The sequence below is a fragment of the Dasypus novemcinctus genome, chromosome 28, assembly GCF_030445035.2.
Source record: "Dasypus novemcinctus isolate mDasNov1 chromosome 28, mDasNov1.1.hap2, whole genome shotgun sequence".
NCBI classification, from domain to species: Eukaryota; Metazoa; Chordata; class Mammalia; order Cingulata; family Dasypodidae; genus Dasypus; species Dasypus novemcinctus.
In genome coordinates, this window is record NC_080700.1 from 33607534 (window position 1) to 33631636 (window position 24103).

General features: G+C 45.9%; 1 protein-coding gene across 1 annotated transcript in view; it reads left to right on the top strand.

Moving 5' to 3' along the window:
- UST (uronyl 2-sulfotransferase) overlaps window positions 1-24103 on the top strand; it is a 350244-nt gene that overhangs the window by 186235 nt on the left and 139906 nt on the right. The window contains exon 3 of the mRNA XM_058289681.2: window positions 22178-22333. Coding sequence (XP_058145664.1) covers window positions 22178-22333 — 156 coding nt within the window. The remainder of the gene's footprint in view (window positions 1-22177; window positions 22334-24103) is intronic.

Sequence of the window (24103 nt, forward strand, 5' to 3'; positions counted from 1 at the left end):
CCGGGCCCCGATTTTACCCCAAATCGGGGGGAAACAGCCCGGAATATTAGTGCAGAAAGACATTGCGAATTTCCCACAGGAAATTCTCATGTGAGGAGTGGGCATCCCCAGAGCACGTTTCTCTATGAGTCTCGACTCCCCTCCATGAGCCTGGCCTGTGGGCAGCGGGTCGAAATCTAAGGACTGACCTTGCGTTTCTCTGAGCCAGGCTGCGGGGATTCGGGCTCTGCACCCTCTTTTTTTTTTTTTTAAGATTTATTTTTTATTTTTTTCTCTCTCCTCCCTCCCCCCAATTGTCTGCTCTCTGTGTCCATTTGCTGTGTGTTCTTCTGTGTCCGCTTGTATTCTTGTCAGCGGCACTGGGAATCCGTGTCTCTTTTTGTTGTGTCATCTTGCTGCATCAGCTCTCCGTGTGTGCGGCGCCACTCCAGGGCAGGCTGCGTTTTTTCGTGTGGGGCGGCTTTTCTTACAGGGTGCACTCTTTGCGTGTGGGGCTCCCCTATGCGGGGGACACCCCTTGTGTAGCAGGGCGCTCCTTGCGCGCATCAGCACTGCACATGGGCCAGCTCCACATGGGTCAGGAGGCCCTGGGTTTGAACCCTGGACCTCCCATGTGGTAGGCAGACGCTCTATCCGTTGAGCCAAATCCGCTTCCCTCCACATCCTCTTAGACCTGGCTGGACCCAGAGATGGTGCAAGGAGTGTTTCTCAGAGTCTAAATAAGTGAAGCAAGTGTTGGACCTGCTTGATCCCATTACTTTGGCACATTTTAAAAGAATTTCTTAAGTCTCCATTATTTTTCTAATTATGTGGAATTCCTCAGGCAGGATGCACTGCATTTACCCCACAGCCTCTGCAGAAGCTTTATGGAATTAGCAGGGAAAGAAAAAAATGTCAGCGTGCCGTTGCCCCCCACAAAAGACATGTTCCGGTGCTAACCCCAGCCCCACGAGTGCGAGCACATTTGCAAACACGGCCTTTGGAGGAGTTATTAGTTAAGGTGTGGACTCATGTGTGAATAGGATCCTCAAAGATCCTATGTAGACCAGGCCAAATTGAATCACAGTGGACTTTTTCCATATATGGCTTTATAATGTAGTGGATGAAATTCCGGCGCAGTCAGTCGGTAGAAGCCAGAAGTCAGACGAAGCCAAGGAATGAGGCAGATCTCCATGGGACAGAGTCAGAGCTGCGAGCCAAAGAGCCCCACGGATGGCGGGAGCCGGTTCTGGAACAATCCAGGCCCCAGGAGGAGGCATAGCCTGCAGAGGCCTGGAGTTGGGGCTTTTGCCTCCAAATCTATGAGGCCATAAATTCCCGTTGTTTAAACCAGGCAGTGTGTGGAATTTGTCATGACAGCCCTGGGGCTAAGATACTTAGGGACTCTGCATGCATTTTTATTTACATCTATGAACTTGAGCTCTGTGTGTGCAAGAGAGAAAGAGGCAGCGTTTGCTGTGTGCTTGAACTCCTGCCCTGAAGAACAACCATAAGTGTCTGCAGGGGAGAAGGAGACTGAGGGTCAGGGGGGCCAGCTGGTGGAAAGGGAGTGACACAGATATTTTCAACAGATAAAGAAAAGAGTGAATGATTTGCCATTCACAGTGATTTTCTATCTTTCTACAAAGATAAATAAATGACAGTTTATAATAGGGTCTCCGTTTCCAAAGTTTAGGTAGCTTGAGAACATGTTTACCCATGGAGGGAGTGGGGTAGGATTTCCACGTCACGATTCTCAACAATTTATGTAAAAGCTTACCAAGTATTGCTTCTGTGAAGCTTCAGAGGAAATGCTTATAAATTCCTGAAAAATAAAATTGCATTTCCTTTCCTGGTTACACACGAACCTTTGGATGTGATCACTGCCCACTGCAGAATGAAGAAGCGACTCAGAACCAGGTCATAGGTTGTTTATTGGGCGCAGGATTTTCCAGGTTGCAAGGTTTATGACTCTGTATTTAAGGCACTAAAGCTGGGGGGAGCTGGGACCCCCAGGCTGAAGGATCCTTTAGTTGTACTTCTGAGCAAATTAGATTTTCTAAGCAAACTTTATACCTCCTCAAAGGGAGTCTGCCATAATCAAGCAGATGAAAAATACTGCATGGCTTAACGTTTCGCAGGCTGCGGTTTATGAATGGCTGTTTTTCCTTATCCTTCGACATCTAACCGTAAACATTTTATAAACTGCCCTAGAAATGAAAGCACCATGTTAAATGGCCTGATTTTAAAGCTGAAGTCCACGAGGAGAGCAAGCAAGCAGGCATAGTGAATGAGAACTTTCTGCAGACACATTCTGATCAGAGATGTAAGATTTTTGAGCGCATGGTGTTACTACTGCAATGTCAGTGTATTGCAAGATCGAAGCTAATGGTTTGGTGCCATTGAGAACTTTCCACGATGAGTGCACTTGATTTTGCCAGAGGATAATAATGCCTACGGCCGTTTGAAAAAATTAATGATGTCATCAAAGAATCAGAAAAGGGGGAGTGGATGTGCCTCAAGCAGTTGAGCACTTGCTTCCCACATGGGAGGTCTCAGGTTTGGTTCCCCATGCCTCCTAAGAAAACAAGAACAAAATGAAAAAAAAAATCAGAACAGGGGAAGGTCTGTTTGAAATGCGGTGACATAAACAGATGACATTGGGTTATTTACTTCGTGCAATAAGCAGTCCAGGTCTGGTGCAATGCCAGCCATTGGGGATCTGTCTTTCTGTCTTCATTGTCGTCTTCTAGGTCTTAGTTTGTAGCATGAGCCTCATGTTGTTGCCTCGTGGCCACAAGATGGCTGCTGTACCTCAGCCTGTCTGAGTTCCAGGGAGAAGGAAGGAATGGAGATTAAGGTAGAGGGCTGAAAGGGGGTGCCTGTGGAGTCTTGTCCCTTGTTGAAAGCGTTCCCAAGAGGCTGACTCAGCAATTTCCATTTATATCCCATTCATGTGTTGAATAAACTGCCCAGAGTTTGATCGCTCAGTCACTTCCAGCTTCAGGTGAGTCCAAGAAGGTGATTGTGTTTTGCTAGACATGTTATTACCCAGAATGCAGTAGGGTTCTATGAATAAGGAGGTGAGGGAGCCTTGATTTTAGGTGGGCCATAGGCAGAATCTGCCACAGGCACAGTCATCGTTTCAAAGTATTTTATGTGGTTCCTAATAATGAGGTTTGAAAAAACTGGTTTTCCATGTGAAAGATGGAGAGCCTGTAGGGGATAAAAGAAAGCAACTGACAATACAAAAATAAATGTGTATCTACCTTCCAACTAAAATATTCACTGAAGAGCGTGAAGCTGGAACACAATCATAATTGGTTAATGAATCATTCCTTCTTGCATCCCTGTTATGTATTCTGCTAGATATTGGGGGCAGGGGGAGGGAAGAAAAAAGAAATCGACACGTTGAGGACTTACAGACTGGTGAGTGCGTGAAGTTGGGGGGTTTGGCCGCAAGCCCCATTAAAGATTGATGTAAGTCATCGTGCGCTAAACTAAGGGATGAATTATTAGGAGCAGATCGTGACTGAATTTTAGTTCTGAGAAGAGGGGTGTCAGTGTAGCCCAGGAGAGCTGGGATAAGCTTTGTTGGAAGAATGCGGGCTCAACGTGGGCCTGTTGGTCCAGTTTCTCAGAATATTGGTCAAGTCACCTGGTTGTAAGGGATAAAGGCTCAGCTGAGACAAAACAAACACAAAAACCTGTGTGTGGGGCTGTTATTTTGGGACCGGGATGATATACTGACCCACATAATAAATGATATACTGACCCGACTCAGGTCAGGATCCTGGGGCTCCAATTGCACTTCCGACCTGGCTTGCTGTTCTCTCCCAGCTCCTGAGCAGCCGCGCTCTCAGGTAAGGCCTCTCTTTTGGTGGCTAAACAGCCGCCCTCTGGCTCAAGCCTGCACCCAACTCAGCAACCTGAGTGGGAACAAAAGCTTGGTTTTCAACAGGCCCCCAAAATCCTGAGCTTGGTTGCCCCAGACCCGTAGCTCTGCTGCTGTGCCCTGGTTGCCTGGCTCAAAGCACACCCCCAAAGCACAGGATGAGGTCAGCTCCCCAAATCTTATCCCGTAAGAGAAAACCGAGATGCTGTTAGCAGAAAGAGGGCCTACTACAATTGGTGTTCATTGCAATAAACTACTGTCAACCAAATTAACCGAACTTCAGGGTGAGACTTGCATCCACCGTCTGGTAGAGATGGCCATGGACAAAGAAGGAAAAGTCAAGGGGATGTCGGAACAGGCAGCATGGTAATGGGAATGTATTTTGTTGGTTAGTTGGTTTATTTAATACCTTCTTATATTCATCAAACTATTTGAGGCTGTCCATAAAAATAGAAAACAAAATGGTAAAATATGAATGAAAACGTGGCAGGGCCAAGGAAACGATGAATGAAAATAGAAGCTGTAATCTAGAGAGAGCATATGTTCTTGAAAATGGCTGGAGTTGGGCATCTTTCATTCTGAGTTTCCTGGTAGCCAAAGGGAAAACCAGACCATAAGCCCTTACGTCCTCATTGCTTGTGAAGCAGAAATCGCCCATTTTTGGGGTTAACTTGGTGGGTTACAGAGCATAAGTTTTGGCTTCCGTGCCAGCTCTTGGACCTTGGACAAATGATTCAATCCCTCTAATTGTCAGCTTTTTAAATTTTAAAAAGTTTATTTATTTATTCCCCACCTCCCTTGCCGCTTGCTTGCTGCCTGCTCTCTCTGTCCATTCGCTGCGTGTTCTTCTGTGTCTGCTTGTCTCCCTTTGTTGCATCATCTTGCTGTGCCAGCTCTACGCAGGCACGGGCTGTCAGCTCTCTGTGGATGCGGGCCAGCCTGCCTTCACAAGGAGGCCCCGGGACATGAACCCAGGGCCTCCCATATGGTAGATGGGAGCCCAATCGATTGAGCTAATTCTCAGCTTTTTCATCTTTGATGTTGGGTATTTCAAGTTCATCATTTTGGGTTTATTCTTGAAAACGAAATGAGACAGCGCTTGTGTGGCCTTAGCCAATAATAGCCTTGATGCGACCCAAAATGAGGAATTCAGAAGACAAAACGTTATCTCCCTGCCACGAACGCAGGGCTGGATTACGTGACACCGCGTCTTACACGGCCCTTTTATCAACCTGCCCGCATCTGTCACTCAGTCAAAGCAGTTCCAGGGGCCACTGGACACCATGGCCCTTTAGAGCTTTCTGATGACCCGGCTCAGCCCAAGATGAAAATTCCAGCGTGTCCACACAAATGAGCTCTGCGCCCTTCTGGCAGCCTTCCTCACGTATCGTTTCCTTCAGCCAGCCTGTGGGGAGACTTGGATGGGCTCTTGTTTGGGGACGTAGCCCCTGGTGACTCTGGAGTGGAGGCACCGGACATCAGGGCCATGGACTGGACATGAGCTGAACCCAGACCTGCCCAGATGGGTGGTGGTCCCGTCTGCAAGGACAGAGTGCCTCCCTGCTGCTCTGGACACCCCCAGCGGGAGCAGCTGCGGGATCTCTGACACCCTCTGGCTCTTGCCTCGTTTTAAACTTATTTTACCACATCGATCTGACTTAGCCTGAGCTTTCCTAACAAGCATTTTCTTCCTGGCAGATCAAGCCCAACTCTTAGATCGTCACCTAGGAGACCAGAGGTTTTACATCAAAGAAATGGGGGAAAGGGACCTCCAGGTATAAGGACAGATGTGGCAGATGTTGCACTGCCAAGTGATTTCCTCTTTCTCCCTCCCACTTACCAAAATCCTGACCGATGGCAGGTACTGACAGGGTTTATTTGCTGGCCTGAATACGACAGCAGCTTCCTCTAGGAAATGGGTCTGTCTTTGTGGAAATCTGTTTAGCCGGCTCGAAGTAACCAATGGAAACAAAAACAGCCCTGTCTACGGACAGCGTGGAGAGGGGCTCCCCGTGCCCAGATGCGCGGGTGTGGCTTGGGTCTGGGGTACCTGCCACACCCGAGCAAGAGTAATTCACCGCTGATGTCTCGTGCAGGGACCCCAGCGTGCCGGCGTGTCGGCGTTTCTTCATCTGAGAGCGCTTTGAGTATCTCATTTCCATCTCTAGCTAAAAATACCCGATGCATTCTGGATCCCGCATGGAATTACTCTTGCAGCTTGAGTTCACCTCGTTGCTAATTCTCCACCTCGTTTCACTGCGTGGGAAGCAGGGAGGGACGCCGTTTTAGGTATGTGGGCTTGTATTTCATCTCTCCCCTTCTCCAGCTTCCAGCCAGCGTCTGCCTGTGCGGGGAAGTGGATGGTGGGGTCTATGAGACACAACAAGAAAGTACCCCTTGTTGTGTGTTTAGAAATGCTCTGTGCCTGCTGCTCGTCCTCCTCCTTCTGCAGACGAGGGAAGTAGAAGAAGCAAGAACAGTAGGTCTTTTGAGAAACGGGGTACAGAGGACTTGATTGATTTCTAACTGCACACCCACCATACCCCCACTGCCTCCTCCTCGAGCAGAAATCTGACTTTGTTCATGCTTTACGCTGAGGGGAAGGTGATCCCATCCCCAATTCAAGGGTGAATCCTGCTTCAGCCAAGCTTGTCATGCTTGTCTCATTTCCTTTGACAGTGGTTAGCTGCTGAAGTGTGGGCCGATAATTTAGATTTGATCCAGGAAACATATGGGGAAATTTGCCCAGAGGCTTCTAGGAAAGATTTCATCTCTCATAGGAGGCACCTAGGAAAGACAGCCCTTTCTTCCCCAGGGCTTTGTCATTCCACATATGATGGCTGGAATCACAGCAGCCATCAGGCAATATGAGGAAAGCTGGTGAGAGGACAATGCTAACATACTAGGATGGCAGAACAAGATGGAACAAAAATATGAAGTGAATCCTAAATCCTTCATACCTCAGAATTCTGTTTTGGTAGAGAATGCATTTTATTTATTGTTTCAGCCATTTTGAATTGGGTTTTATATTACCCACAGCCCAAAGCTTCCTTACCAATGTATGCAGATGTATGTAACATAAAGACATGGATGTTCTAATTTAGCATGTGTAAGCCAGTTGTTCTAGGAGGCTGGCAGCTCCTTGCTTTGCCTGCTTCACCTCTCTAAGCCCAGAGGAAATAAAGGGGCAATTCTAGTTAGAGTTGGCAAATTTTGCATGATGAGTTTTCTCCAGATATCACACATGCAACATACACAACATGTCACTATCTCTTTTTTCCTTTTTTTTTTTAAGATTTATTTTATTTATTTCTCTTCCCTCCCGCCCCCCATTGTCTGCTCTTTCTGTCCATTCACTGTGTGTTCTTCTGCGTCCACTTGCATTATCTGGTGGCACTGCAAAACTGTGTCTTTCTTTGTTGCATCATCATGCTGTGTCAGCTCTCCGTGTGTGCGGTGCCACTCCTGGTGGGTTGCACTTTTTTCACACGGGGTGCCTCTCCTTGTGGGGCACACTCCTTGGTGTGTTGCTCCCCTATGCGGGGGACACCCCCATGTGGCATGGCACTCCTTGCGTGCATAAGCACTGGGCGTGGGCCAGCTCACCACACGGGTCGGGAGGTCCTGGGTTTGAACCCTGGACCTCCCATGTGGTAGGCGGACGCTCTGTCAGTTGAACCACGTCCACTTCCCTGACCATCTCTTTCGTACACACTCATGGACATCTCTCATGTACATACACAGACACATTAATATGAAAAATGCAATAAACCAACTCCACAAAGCCAACCCAGGTGTGGACGGCGAGGGATTTCCTTATTCATTCAAAGCAACAGGAGTTGGGTCGGTGTACTTTGGCAAAGGGAGAACGAGTGGGTTGAAGTATGTAACTTTGAGTGATAATGACCAAGACTCAGCTGGAGGGCCATGTGCTCTGTGAAGCCCTCCTGAGCCCCCTGGCCGAGTTCATCCCCCACTTTCCCCTGTCCCCCGTAGGGCACCTGCCACCGGCTTTAAGCACGCGCACTGATCCTGCTTGTTCCCTTCTTAAGTTGTGAGGTCACCCAGGGCCAGGAACCTGACCCAGCCTTTGCTATGTCCACTCATCCACAGCCGTTGCTGGAGAGCCGGTCTGCACCGGGCATCACATTGGACTCAAGGGACGACGAGAAGGAAAGGCAGATGGTAGGCAGGCAATTGCATAATCACAATTGATTAACTCCTTGCCTCTAAACAAATGACCGGCCCTCAGCGACTCTTGGTGGAACGTAGTCACAGAATTCTCAACATCCCACCCAATTCTTGTGCCCCTGGAGGAAGTTCATATGGTGGTGGGGGAAGGGGATGCTCCTAGAGGCAAGAGAGGGCAACTCCCAGGGGCACCCCCTGTCCGTCCTCTGCATTGGGGGTGCTACTGTAGCACTGTTTTCTTCTGGAGGTACCGGGGATTGAACCCGGGACCTCGTACATGGGAAGCAGGCGCTCAAGCCACTGAGATATACCCGCTCCCTGTAACACTATTTTAAATGGTCAGTTATGTTACGAAGAACCTTCGGGGTAGCTAAGGCAGTCAACCTGTGGTCATTTGATTTCAATAATATGTTTCTTTCTACAAGTTCATACTCCAGAAACTAAAATTTAGATTCATGCTTTTAAGTGGAAAAAACTGACGTGGTTCAACAGGAGCGGTGTTTTTCGGCTTTCGTTTTTCAAGTCTTCGCCCAGTGCTTCTACAAGAGAGGCGTCTTGGAGCCAAGGATGGCTGGAAACCACTCCTTCCACACCCTGATGTTCTCTTGTGACTCTTTCCCCGCTAAGTAACATCCAAATGAGACAATTCTAAATTGAAGTTTTGGCTTAAGCCAACAATACATGTTATAAATTATGAAACCTCCAATTGATAACCAATACATCCCCTCCACTTGCGCTGTAACTACTGTAATTTTAGACTGGCCTTCAGAGTATCCATTTTTAAACCAAAATAGAATAGGAGAAATATAAATCAATAAATCATAACTTGAGGGCAGACTTAAAAGTTTATATAAAATAGGGAAGCGGACTTGGCCCAGTGGTCAGGGCGTCCGTCTACCACATGGGAGGTCTGCGGTTCAAAGCCGAGTCCTCCTTGACCCATGTGGAGCTGACCCATGCACAGTGCTGATGTGCACAAGGAGTGCCGTGCCACTCAGGGGTATCTCCTGCATAGGGGAGCCCCACGCACAAGGAGTGTGCCCCATAAGGAGAGCCGCCCAGTGCGAAAGAAAGTGCAGCCTGCCCAGGAATGGTGCCGCGCACATGGAGAGCTGACACAACAAGATGATGCAACAAAAAGAAACAGATTCCCGTGCCGCTGACAACAACAGAAGCGGACAAAGAAGATGCAGCAAATAGACACAGAGAACACACAACCGGGGTGGAGGGGAAGAGGAGAGAAATAAATAAATAAATAATCTTAAAAAAAGTTTATATAAAATAAAGGATCTCTCCTTGCTTAGTTCATAGATAATGCATAATTAAGCAGAGGAAATGTGACATAAGCCTGAAAAGAGAGTCAAACTAAGTTATGTGGGTCTGGTGCATAGAATACCTACCCAAATGCATTTTTAAAAAATTTCATATTCTATCCCACAAGTTCATGTAAAATGTTAATTGAATTGATTAATACTAAAAATGGAACTACTCCCGATCTAGAACTAGTTGGAGGACCTTACTCTTACTGGAAGTCCACACTTTTCTCATTCTCAGAATTCTTGTGTAAGGAGGATTTTGGATCATTACACACACATGGCTTTTATGGATTGAATTGGATCTCCCAAAAGGACACAATTTCACTCACCCCCACTACCTCAGATTGTGACCTCATGTGGAAGTAGCATCTTTTTTTTTTAAAGATTTTTTTATTTTTCCCTTCCCCCCCCCCCCCTTTTGTGCTTACTGTCTGCTCTGTTGTTCTGTGTCTGTTTGTCTTCTCTTTTGGTGGCACCAGGAACCGATTCTGGGACTTTCCGGAGAGGGAGAGAGGCCCTCAATCTCTTGTACCACCTCAGCTCCCTGTTCTGCTCCATCTCTTATTGTCTCTCCTCTGTGTCTGTCTCTTTTTGTTGCGTCATCTTGCTGCACCAGCTCTCCATGTGGGCCAATACTCCACGTGGCCAACTCTCCAAGCAGCCCTGGAAATCGAACCCTGGACTTTCTGTATGGTAGATGGGATTGGGCCACATCTGTTTCCCTGGTAGTAGCCTCTTTAAAGATGTGATTCGTTTAGATGAGGCCAAATGGGATCAGGGTAGTTGTAATCCAATATAACTGGGGTCCAGACAAGAAGAAGAGGAAGTCTGGGATATACACAGCAAGACACCAGGGAGAAGCTGGGAATGCAGATACAGAGGCAGAGATGAGTTACGCAGCTACAAGCAAGGTGTGCCAAGGATTGCCGGTAACTGCCAGAACCTGAGGTGGGGCAAGGAAGAATCTTCCACTGGTTTCCAGTGGGCACGGTCCTGCCAGCACCTTGATTTGGACTTCTGGCCTCCGGCATTGACAGTCAAATCCTGTTTTTTTAAGTCACTTGGTTTATGGTGTTGTACTAGGGCAGCTTTGGGAAACTAAAACTGCATAGAGGGAAGCGGACTTGGCCCAATGGATAGGGTGTCCGCCCACCACATGGGAGGTCCGCGGTTCAAACCCCAGGCCTCCTTGACCCGTGTGGAGCTGGCCAATGCGCAGTGCTGATGCGTGCAAGGAGTGCCCTACCACGCAGGGGTGTCCCTGCGTAGGGGAGCCCCACGCGCAAGGAGTGCGCCCCGTAAGGAGAGCTGCCCAGTGCGAAAGAAAGTGCAGCCTGCCCAGAATGGCACCGCACACACGGAGAGCTGACACAACAAGATGACACAACAAAAAGAAACGCAGGTTCCCAGTGCCGCTGGTAAGGATAGAAGTGGTCACAGAAGAACACACAGCAAATGGACACAGAGAGCAGACAACTCGGGGCGGGGGCGAGAAGGGAAGAGAAATAAATAAAAAATAAAATCTTAAAAAAAAAACTGCATAGAAGAAAGTATCAGAAATAGCTACATGAATCTTGCTTTATTGTGACAATGTGATATACAGTGTCCCTGTATGAAGGGACACCGTATGTGGAGACGGGACATTCACGTGCACAGAGACGGGTTAGACGGGGAAGCAACTGTGGAGACGCTCCCTGGGGTCTCTCCATTCCATTTTGATGACAGAAGCCATGGAGAGGTGTACGGGGTCCTTAGAAGGGTGGCCAGGGGCTGCCAGACAAACGGAATCGCGAGACCAAGTCCCAGAGAGGCTGAAGTTGTCCTCTCCACCGTTTGTTCTGTGTTCTGCTTGTGGCTCGTATTTGTGGCACTTGAACTTCTTTGCTCTTGTCTGCCAAGCTTACGAGTATTCCCCGGGCTCAGTTTTCTGTGGACTGAATCGAGGTTTGAATTTAAGAAACAGTAACATTCCATCGCAGTGAAAAACGCCATTTGTGTACCTCCTCTTGTCTCTGATTTGTGGACTTGCCAGAGGAGGTTGCACAAAGAGCGTGGCAGTGTTAAAAGAGAGTTGGCCTCTTTTTGAGGCACCGTTCGCATTTTTTTCTTTTGAAATTTGGAAATGTCCATCTTCTGGTCCATGACATTTTAGCAGTCACCCAGGATCACCTGAAATTTGAGTTTTTAATCAAAGCAGATGTCTTTTTTTTTTTTTTCTGGAGTGTACTTCAAAGTTCCAACTATGAGAGCTTACCCATCACATCTAAAAAATTACTTCTGGCTCCTTGTGAAAATTGCTTCTCTGTACGAGGATTCGTTATGGTATGCAGGGGTCCCATGTTCCTGGGAGCAGCGTAATAATGTATATTATGGAGATGAGGATATTAGAGACACCACAGTGGAAGGAATATTTACAAACGCATACTTTTCTCCTGTAACAAATAAAAGTGTTCCAAAATTCAATGAGCGTTAAGAAAAAAAAATGATGGACCTCTTTGATAGCTTTAGGAGTCAACTAGAATAACATCCATTCATAAGGATACATACGAGAACATCGGTTTCTGAAATGACATTTAATATTATTTTCTTTCCGATAGAATCAGTCTATTGACTAGGCAGATCTATTTATTCATTATCCCCTGCACATCATAACAGATAGACCCAGTTTATTAGAGGAATAAAGCAGATTGACTCATAAAAGATTTATAGCTGTTTATCTTTCTGGAGATAGCATTAGAGTTGGACTTGATTCAAGTAGGAGCAGGGGAAAAAGGGAAAGCATCAGGACCATATTTGCAAGGCTTCTGGGAGAAGGTGGGCTGTGCATGATTAGAAGGAAGCAAGGAGGTCATTTGAGAGCTGTGGGTGGAAAGAGCCTTCGATTCAGGAGGTAGGGCAACGGGGGAAAATAGGAGATGCTTTCCATAAACGAGGGCTCTTGCATTTTGTTCTCTAGAACAAAGAGAGAGGACAGTGATTAGAAACAGAGATGCTTCTGGCAGAGGACTTAGGTTGCCTCGATGGGCAAATTCAGGCATGAATCAATCACTGCTGAGTTCTGGGAGCATTGCCAGGAGGCCGGAGCCCTTTGTGAACTTCGGTGATGGTCGCCAAAGATTCAAGGAGTCTGAAGGGATTAACCCTGTGACAGGGAAGAGAAAGATGCTAAGGGAAAGATCAATGTAGACTTATTAGGTGACAACTCCAACAAGAGCAGGACGTGAACGAAAATGCCAGAGCTTCCAAAAGAGAACTGTGAATGTCCACTCAGCTGGAACCTAATTGACAAGGAAACATAATAAAATCTAGTTTGGGTATTTTAATGAATGCCCAGATTATATCTTTTTTTCCTTTTTTAATGAGAGAAGTTTGTGAGCTTACAAATTGATCAGGCATAATGGGCAGAATTCCTGGACATCACCCCTCTACCAACACCTTGCATTGTTGTGGAACATTTGCTACAGTTCATGAAAGAGCATCATCAGACTATCACCACCAGTCCATAGCATACACTTGATATATTTTTCCATACTCCCCCTATTTTAGCACCATGTATTAGTATTGTACATTTGTTATCATTCATGAGAGAACATTCTCATATTTGTACCGTTAACCTCAGTCTGCCTTCCACCACTGGTTCGCTGTGTTATACAGCCCCATGCCTTGCATAGTCTATCCAAAGCGTACACTCAGTGGCTCTCATTTTCATCACAGAGTTGTGTAGTCATCACCCCAGTAAACCTTTGAATGTTTTCCTTAGTCCGAAAGAAAAAATCCCATACCTCCCATCATTGACCCTTGGCATTGATATAGCACCTTGATACTGCTGTTGACAACAGTCCTTAAGTTACATTAATTGTATTTTCCCCATGCATCACTGTATTCTTACCCCCTTGTAATAGTGATGTATGTTTGTTCTAGTTCATAGAAAAACATTCTTGTTTCGAACTATTAACCACAATTCTCATCCCACCTCTGGGGTCACTGTTATTCAGTCCCTAGATTATTCTCTAGCTTTCTTTCAATTGACATTTACATTCCTAGACTACCCCTTTCAGCCACAGTCCCATTTAGAAACCAGCTGTTTGTTCTACTCTGTCCATTTCCACACTTTTACAGTCAAGCTAATTGAAAAGTCTACATATGTTAAGCATCAGTAGCCCTTCTCAGTCCTCATCCTAGCTCCTGGTAACCTGTAGTCCTGGTTGTAACTCCATGTGTTTGTTCTTCGTATTTGGTTCATGTTAATGGGACCATACAATTTTTGTCCTTTTGTATCTAGCTTATTTCACTTAGCATAATGTCCCCAAGGTTCATTCAGGTTGTCATATGTGTCCCAATTTCATTTCTCCTTACAGCAGCATAGTAGTCCGTCGTATGTATTATCACATCTTGTTTATTCATTCATTGGTTGATGGACGCTTGGGTTGTTTCCATCTTTTGGCAACTCTGAATAATGTCACCATGACCATTCATGTACAAATGTCTGTTTGCGTCACTGTTTTCAGTACCCAGGTTATATCTTGATAACAGTATGGGTCAAAAATGAATAATTTGAAGAGCTTCAGAGACAACATCATTTATTGGGTAATAACCCAACCTCCCCTTTTACAGATGGGGAAACTGAGGCCCAAAGGTGTGAGTGGGGTGGTCTCCAGCATCACAGTGACCTAGAGAATTTACAGGGAGGATGAGTGAATGGCTCTGACCTGCTCGAGGCCAGCTGGACAGTGGGTGGTAGCGCTTGCCCCTGAGTTCAGGCCTTGACCAGCCCCGGCCCTGACTCTTTCTCCCGCTGGCGTTAACGTGAGCCCGAGGTGCTGTGAAATCACAAAGTGCGATTTTCTCTGTCACAGCAAGACCAGTCACATTCAGAAATCCAGTCAGTATCAAGGGCTGAATGCTCTGACCATGGTTAGCACAAATGTCCCATAACCTGAGCACCCTTCCTCCAGCCAGCCTGGGTGAATGGACGTTCACTGCGCTGTGAACGGGGAATCATGCCAGTGAGACCCCAAGGATGGCCCGGCAGCGCCTTTCACCCAGACCCCTCGGGGATCACCCAGGGAGCCCTCCCCCTGCCTCGGTCCCTCATGGTGCCACAGGGGCCCACTGGCCACTTGGCACAGAGCTGGGGTGCTCTCTAGGTGGGTGGATCCGGTGGCTGCAGAGTCCCCGGGTTGCTTTTAGAAATAGATTCCTGACCCTCACCCTACACTTTCTGAGTCAGTTGGTCTTCGGGGCCTGGAAATCTGCACGTCCATCGGTTCCACTGGTAATTCTGGTAGGTAGGTAGCCATTGGGGAACTGCAGCTCTGTAAGGTCCATCCTGCAAAGACTTCACGATGGACCATGAGTTCCATCTTGCAAAGACTCCAGAGCGGAGCCGATGTTGGCGTTTCCAGCAATGCCAAGCTCCAGGGGGTTCTATGGACTTAGGCCCTGGGCGTCTCCATCCAGACCACGTTTGCTTTCTACCTAGAAAGTCTTTCTCTCCCCTTCTCATTTCGAACCAGGGAGGAGCTATTGAGATGTGGATGTCATCTGGCGGTAATTACTGTTGTGCTCTTGAGTTTGGAAAGATTTTGTTTATTTGGCAGCTGCATGTAGGCCTGCCAGGCCATGGGGATTTGTGGCATTTGCAGAACTTACAAGGCAGGCAACATAAAAATATATAATTCAGGGAGTGAAATATTTTGGAGCCCTTTCACTTTTACAAATTGGCCATAAAATAGAAACCACAGACATAACATTGATATAACCAGAGTTGCCAAGAATGAAGAATCATTTGGGGAGAGCCGGGGAGGGCTTTTGCTGTGTACTTCTTTATAGGACACCAAAAGAGTAAGCATTAAGAATTAGGGGACTGTTCGACTTGGTGATGTGATTTTCTGCCTGGCAGTTGGCGAATATCTGTCGAAGAAAATGGGGATTTTTTTTTGGTTAGGGTTCACTGTTTTTGTTGTACAGTCCTGTTTTGTTTTTTTTTTTAAGTTTTTTAATTCTAGGAGCATGTGTACAACCTACAACCTAAAACTCCCTCCTTTAACTGCATTCAAAAATAATACAGTGCTGAATTACAATATAAATAATATATGAATTATTGTGTTACAATTTTTTTTTCTGCCATCACCACCGTGCAAATGAAGATTTTGAGTTTGATCTTCAGAGGTCTTTTAAAGTCTCTTCATAGTCATTAGGTTTCTCATTTAAGAGTATCTACTTGTCTTGATAGACATTTCAAGTGACTTTGGAGTTCATGTTCACGTTACTAGAGTTCATGGCTTCCTTGAGTTTTGCCTTTCCTAGTGGAAGTTCGTGGTATCCGAGGCGGCTGTCTTCAATGCCTGCCCGTGATGTTATGGGAAGGAGGGAAGAGAAAACCACATCCTCTTATTCTCCCATTAGCTGCTTGACGCTCTAGACTTCCATTCGCTCTCTAGAATGAGTCCTCGGGAAGGAAAAAGAGAGGCCGATGGACTCGTGTTGGTTCCACGTGCGCATTCTAGAGAGTTGGGTAACAGATGAGTAATGGCCGGTGATGCTGAGTGCCATAGGTGACTTGACAAATAGCTTTTAATGAGGTTAGAAACATTCAAGACATAAAAAATAGTCTCTCGATTGCAGAAGTCAAACAAACAATCCTTTTCGCCATTTGATATTACAATATGTGAGAGAGTGGGTCACCTTAGGAGTGAGGAGAGCTGTGAGCATTCTTTTCAACTTTGTGACACGCCACTTTTTAACTTTGTGACACTGAAAGTGCCAAAAGAACTCTCTGGCCCTCGGTTTCCTCATCTAGAGATGATAATACTGTGTATTGGCACAGGGAATTTTTTTTTTAAAGATTTGTTTTTTTAATTTATTTCTCTCCCCTTCCCCCCCCACCCCAGTTGTCTGTTCTCTGTGTCTATTTGCTGTGTCTTCTTTGTCCGCTTCTGTTGTTGTCAGTGACACAGGAATCTGTGTTTCTTTTTGTTGCGTCATCTTGTTGCATCAGCTCTCTGTGTGTGCGGTGCCATTCCTGGGCAGGCTGCACTTTCTTTCGTGCTGGGCGCTCTCCTTACGGGGCACACTCCTTGCACGTGGGGCTCCCCTATGCGGGGACACCCCTGAGTGGCAGGGCACTCCTTGCGCGCATCAGCACTGCGCATGGGCCAGCTGCACACGGGTCAAGGAGGCCCGGGGTTTGAACCGTGGACCTCCCATGTGGTAGACGGACGCCCTAACCACTGGGCCAAGTCCGCCGCCTGCACAGGGATTATGAGAGGACAGAATGACATAATGTAATGAAAGCTCCTCATCAAGTTCGAGACTGATTGGACTGGGTTGGGGGTGATAGAGTTGTGGGGGGGGGGGTGGGGAAGGGATTTGAAGAGATGGATTATTCTCAGTACCTTCTAGACTTCAAATCAGTTGACTTGTGAATCTGTGACCTGTGGGAGGGAGATGAGCCACGGCAGGTCCTATTCATAATTCTTACACTGATTGACCCTTTAAGCTTTTAGAAAAATGCACAGTTGGGGTAAAAGGCAATCAGGAGCGTTAGCAAGGATTGGGAGTCACGTGAAACAGAGCCAAGGACAAGGCCAGCCCTCCCCATACACCAGTCTCTGCGCTTTCTTCCTAGGAAGAACACTGCAGATAAAAGATGACATTGGTTTGTAAAGCAGACCTTCAGAGGACAAGCTCTGGTTCTACAAAAAGCAGGGATGAGTCAATTTGCTGTTGTTAATTTAAACACCTTGTCCGATACCAGCACATTGATTTAGGCTGTCTAATTTGCTGATTCTCAGGGCATCTCATGGGCTTTTTTAGAGAATGTTGACATCTGAGAGAGATTTGTTTGTGCTTGTACATCATGTTGACTTTCAAGGTCACAAAGCTGATTCCAGAAGCTTCGTGTGGAAACACATTTTCCAGCTCTGTGGTCAGACCACTTAGCTGCACGTTGGGGCTTAGAGAAGTGATAGCGATGAAAGCCAAGTGGGGTGCCATGCTCTCCTTCTTTTTTTTTGAATATTAATGTAGATAAAACTGCAGAAATAATGGAGAGATTTTTGTTCTTATATGTGTTCTTTTTAAATAGCAAGTATTTAGAACCATTAGTTGGGACCTTCCTAGAAGGTGAACGTAAAAGTCAGAATTAACATCTTTAAAAAAAATTGACCAATAACCTAAAGGTAAATTAATACCTTCCCTTATTAGCAAAAGGAAGCAGATAGATGCTAAACTTGCTACTGTTATTGATGACCCAAGGAATTCAAAAGATAGTGAGTTCTTTCCCCTAAGTGTTCTAGGCAAGTGTCTCCGTTTTCTAAGATACTATGTAACAAAACCCACAAAGCCACTGAAACAGAGCACCACAAACATGGCAGCTTTAAGTAAGAGGAATTTATGGTCTCATAGTTCTGGAGGCTGGAATTCCCGAGCCCCTGCTGCTGGCAGGGCCATGCAAACCTGCAGGTGAGGATTCTCACCTCTTCGTCTCACTGCCTTGCCTCGTCTACCTCTGTTTGCTGCAGTCAGCGGGAGCTCTTTCAGCACTGCCTCAGGGATCACGTGGCCTTCTGTCCTCAGTGTCTCTTCTCCAATTCTTATAAGGACTCCGCGGATTGGAGGCAGGGCACACCCTACTCCGTTATGACCTCATTTTAACTAATTCCATCTGTAATGACCTTATTTCCAAAGAAGGTTACTTTCTGAGGGAATGGGGGTTAGGGCGTCAGCATATCTTTTTGGGGGCACATAATTCAAGCCATCATTCAATCAGTGCCTCAATTCCTCATTTAAATCTTCGCAGCTATGCCTGTGCTCTTGGAATAAAGTACTTACATCTGTAGCAATTCACATCTTCCAGGTCATAAACCCTGACATAAAAAATCCTCCTTTGCTCTTCAGTGCTGTGCTAGAAGACAAGGGAAAAATGTCTTCACCCCAATTGTGGAGCAGTGTCTTTCTCCAGAAGAACTGAGCTTTGTGTTTGTTTTGGCAGTTCTGCCATGACTGTAGCTGGGTTATCATGGGAAGTCCAACCTAATCACCATCTGTATGCTGACATTAAGCATGAAGCCCAATTCTATGCTGAATCGAACTAAGAACATACTTGGTTACTCTGAAGAGCTGAACTTCCACAATAATTGCCAGAGAACTGGCTTTTTGGGGGCCTCTCTAAATCATAAGTCAAAGTAACATACTACAACTCGTTATCTTTTTACCCTGATGACCTTTTATTAACATTTGGTCTGAGAGAGCGGCTCTCTTTGATGATTGTCCGGGTCTCACATGGAAGCTGAAAGATTGTGTTTATTAGTGTTAAGCAGCCTCTCTCCAGGCTGCCAAGGACCTACCGTTATATACACGTTCTAGGCACCAGCGAGGACACAGAAGGAAACAAGGTATAAGAAAAAAATACATCCTGGGAAAATTATGTCACAGTGGTCCACAACTGGTTGCTAAGCGAGTGATATAACTCTTACATTTTAATGTGATGACAGTTAGCCTTTAAGATCCAAGTTTATAAAATGGGATCCATAGACAAGGTATTTCAGAAAAAGAAGTTAATATATAAAAGCAACAATTCAAGTGACCTACTATAGGAAAATTTGGGGTATATTTGTCTTTTTATACTGTACTGTTTTCTTTAGTTTTGGGCTTTTCCAGACCTGGTATGGGTGTGTGCTGAATGAAGGACTTCTTTGATCACCATTTGTCAAGTGTTGCTCAATGCTGAATATTCAAAACTGAATTAAGATCTTCATTGGGAAGATAAATATTTAATCATAAATGCTTTTCATCTTAATGTATCAAAATCATTGATATTGGGCAAGTAGGAAAGAAAAAGAAATAAATGACATCCATATTGGAAAGGAGGAAGTAAAACTCCCTTTGCAGATGATATGACCTCATATATAGAAAATCCTAAGGAATTCACATGCAAAAAAACCACAGAACTATTAGAGCTAATCAATGAGTCCAGCAAGTTGCAGGATACAAGATAACTATACAAGAATAATTGTGTTTGTGTCCATGAACAATCCAAAATGAAATTAAGGAAACAATTTCACTCAGCATCAAATAGAACAAATTTAACAAAAAAAGTGTAAGACTTGTACATTACTAAATGAAAGGAAAGACATCATGTGCTCACGGATTGAAAACGTAATATTGTTAAAATGGCAATATTCCCAAATTGATCTACAGATGCAATGCAATCCCTGTAAAAAATCTCAGCTGGCTTCTTTTGGGCAGAAATTGACAAGCTGATCTTAAATCCTTAAGGACATGCAAAGGGCCCCAAATAGCCAAAACAATCCTGAAAAAGAACAAAGTTGGAAGGCTCCCTCTTCCCAATTTCAAAACTTAGAACAAAGCTACACTAATCAAGACTGTGTGTTGCTGGCATTGGATAAACGTATAGATCAATGGACTAGAATTAAGAACCCTGAAATAAACCCATACCTTTATGGCTAGTTGACTTTTGACAAGGATGCCAAAAAAATGAATGGGGAAAGAGTAGGTTTTTCAACAAGTGATGCTGGGACAACTGGGCATGCTCACAAAAAAGACTCTACCTATCACCTTATTCAGAATTAACTCAAAATGGATCAATGACCTAAATGTAAGAACTAAAACTCTAAAACTCTTCTAAGAACACGTGGGTGTATAGCTTTGTGACCTTGGATTAGGTAATGGTTTCATAGATGCGATACCAAGAACATTTGCAAATGGAGTGGGAGAGAGTGTAAACTACAATGTAGACTATAAACCATGCTATGTGGAAATGCTCCAAAATGTGTTCATTGAATGTATCACACAAATGAAAGAAGTTGTTAATGTGGGAAAAGTGAGGGGTATGGTGAGTGAGGCATATGGGAATCCCCTATATTTTTTTTATGTAACTTTATATGTAATCTATATATCTTTTTAAAATAAAAAAAAATATATTTAAAAAAGAACATAAGCAAACAAAGAAAAATTTAAGTTGGACTTCATCAAAATTAAAAACTTTCATGCTTCAAAGCACACTATCAAGAAAGTGAAAAGGCGCTCTATAGAATGGGAGAAAATGTTTTCTAGTCAAATATCTGATACAGGCCTAGTTTCCAGAATATATAAATAACTACTACAACTCAACAATTAAAGGACAACCCAATTCAAATGGACAAAGAACTGAATAGACATGTCTCCAAAAAAGACATACAAAAGGCTAATAGGCACACGAGAGGATGCTCAACATTATTAGTCATTAGGGAAATGCAAATCAAAAACAAAAGGAGAAACCATGTCACACCCACTAGGATGGCTATAATTTAAAGGGAAAAAAAGACAAAAACAAGTGTTGGCAAGATTGTGGAGAAATTGGAGCCATCATACATTTCTAGTGGGAATGTAAGATGGTGTAGCTGCTTTGAAACCTAAGAGTAACCATATGCCAATTCCACCCCTAGATATATACCAAAGAAAGTTGAAAATTTATGTCCACACAAAAACTTGAACACTAATGCTCATGGCAGCATTAATCCCAGTAGCCAAGATGTGGAAGCAATCCAAAATCCGTCAACCGATGAATGGATAAACCAAATGTCATATATCGATATAACGGAATATCATTCAGCCATAAAAGGAACAACATGGATGACTTTGAAAACACTGTGCTAAGTGAAAGAAGCCAAACACAGAGGCCACGTGTTATAGGACTTCATTTCTAGGAAAGACCCAGAATAGGCAAATCTATCGAGGAGGAGGCAGCAAGTAGATGAGCGGTTTCCGGGGGAATCGGGGGAAAAGGGAGTGAGTGCTAAAAGGCATGGGGTTTCTTTTTGGCATTATGAAAATGTTCTGGAATTAGTGGTGATGGCTGCACAACTTGGCGAAAATGCCAAAAGCCACTGAACCATACATTTTATTTATTATTTATTTATTTATTTATTTTAAAACCCTAAGGTATGCATTATATTTATTCTTTTTAAGGATTTATTTTTAATTTATTCTCTCCCCTTCCCCCCTCCCCCAATGTCTGCTCTCTCTGTCCATTCGCTGTGTGTTCTTCTGTGTCCACTTGTATTCTTGTCAGCGGCACCGGGAATCTGTGTCTCTTTTTGTTGCGTCATCTTGCTGCGTCAGCTCTCTGTGTGTGTGGCACCACTCCTGGTCAGGCTGCACATTTTTCACGTGGGGTGGCTCTCCTTTAGGGATGCACTCCTTGCACGTGGGGCTCCCCTACGAGGGGGACACCCCTGTGTGGCACGGCACTCCTTGCATGCATCCGCACTGTGCATGGGCCAGCTCCACACGGGTCAAGGAGGCCCTGGGTTTGAACCCTGGACCTCCCATGTGGTAGGCGAACGCTCTATCCATTGGGCCAAATCCACTTCCCATGTGCACTCTAAATGAGTGATTTTTATCTTGATTTTAAAAGTTGTTTTTCTTTGAACACTCTACAAAGTAGTTCTAATAACATAATATGACTTTGGAAAGTTATTATCGTTAGGCACATACTTCCTTATCCTTTATTTCACCTGAAGCCCCAGAAGCTTCAAGATTCACCTCCTTGGCTGCATGGACTTCACCAAGGTTAAGTTTCAGCGCAGACACGCGGCAAGGCCAGGGATGTCCCTCAGGTCCCGTTAGGAGGATGAATTAGGGCCTCGTAGTTGGCCACTTCTGTCCTCTCGCCCCCTTAGCACAGACCCCGCTCGTTCCCATGTTCCGGGCGCCCCGTGCCCTGCGCCGTCGGGTGCCGTCGCTGCGCTGCCGGCGGAAGTCTCCCACCTGCTCCCTCTTCTTTCCCCAGGTCCTGCCTTTCCCGAGCCAGGTGGTGTACAACAGAGTGGGCAAATGTGGGAGCCGCACGGTGGTCCTGCTCCTGCGGATCTTGTCGGAGAAGCACGGATTCAACCTGGTCACGTCGGACATTCACAACAAAACCAGGCTGACAAAGGCCGAGCAAGTGAGTCGCCCCGCCCGGGGCTGGGTCCTGTGCTTCCCTTTGTGCCGTCTCTGGGGTCTCCTTGGAATTCCTCTCAGTGAATACCAGAGTCCCAACATAGTACTGTATTTTGGCCAGAGTGAGGAATGAAATTTCACTTGGGGGTTCTGACAGAATTCTTCTTAAAGCTAGAAGTTGCCCTGAAGGGACACTTTTATTAGGATGGTCTAGACTTGCCATTGTCTGTTTAGCAAAGACTGTCATTGCACAAATCTTAACTAGCTGTGCCACTGAGCTCTAAATAAGGCTGTCATGCTGATGGCAAAAATATGAAATCCTTTTTTTTTTAAGATTTATTTATTTCTCCCCACCCCCCATTGTCTGCTCTCTATGTCCACTTGCTGTGTGTTCTTCTGTGACCGCTTCTATTCTTGTCAGCGGCACCAGGAAAATGTGTCTCTTTTTGTTGTGTCATCTTGTTGTGTCAGCTCTCCGTGTGTGCGGTGCCACTCCTGGGCAGGCTGCACTTTCTTTTGCACTGGGCAGCTCTCCTGGGCGCACTCCTGGCACATGGGGCTCCCTTATGTGGGGGACACCCCTGGGTGGCAGGGCACTCCTTGTGTGCATCAGCACTGCTCATGGGTCAGCTCTACATGGGTGGGGAGGCCCTGGGTTTGAACTGTGGACCTCCCATGTGGTAGGTGGATGCTCTGTCCATTGAGCCAAGTCTACTTCCCGATAAATCCTTCTTTTAATAGCCCTTCCCTGCATTTCCTCATGAGTGTCCTCAGTCTTTCCAGTTATAGTAAAGTGGTAACCCGGTTTTGCCCGGAATCAGATGCATTGATGGGACAGGCGAGCTCTGCCATGGGAAGCTCAGGGAATCTTGGGCTTCGGAAGTGACCTTGGAGTGTTTGGCGGTAGCCAGAGAATGGCCTGTTTCCCAGGAATGGATCTGCCCTAACATAGCCGAGCCACACCAGTGGGCACGCTGGCTCACTCTCCAGGCGGCTGTGAAGCCTGATGCTGCTCTGTGAACTGATACAGGGTAGAGCCAACCGTCTGCAAGGAGGAGGCTTGCGAATGCAGAAGAGATTTGCGTAGTGCTCTCAGGGTTGTTTCACAAGGTCAAAGTTGTCAGCCTGTCCTCGAGAGACCTGCTTCTTTTCCCCTAGATCCTAGGATAAGCACCAGGCAGTGGGAAACACCAGTTAGGAGTTTGGGAACTAAGCAAGGCACATGGCTTAATAGTAAGTGGAGGTCATAATTACAGCAGTTTCCACCCATGTCCATTTCTTGCAGGCATCACCCTGACCGTGGAGACGCACAGAACCTCACAAGCAGAGGGAGCCCCATTACCCACTGACAGTAGCTGATCTTTCTGTCATCTTGGGGGAAAGGGGGGCTGCTTTAAGACAACATCATAGGGAAGCGGACTTGTCCCAGTGTTTAGGGCATCTGCCTACCACATGGGAGGTCTGCGGTTCAAACCCCGGGCCTCCTTGACCCATGTGGAGCTGGCCCATGTGCAGTGCTGATGTGTGCAAGGAGTGCCCTGCCACGCAGGGGTGGCCCCCGCGTAGGGGAGCCCCACGCGCAAGGAGTGCACCCCATAAGGAGAGCCGCCCAGCGCGAAAGGTAGTGCAGCCTGCCCAGGAATGGTGCTGCCCACACAGAGAGCTGACACAACAAGATGATGCAACAAAAAGAAACACAGATTCCCAGTGCCACTGATAAGGATAGAAGCGGTCACAGAAGAACACATAGCGAATGACACGGAGAAGCAGAAAT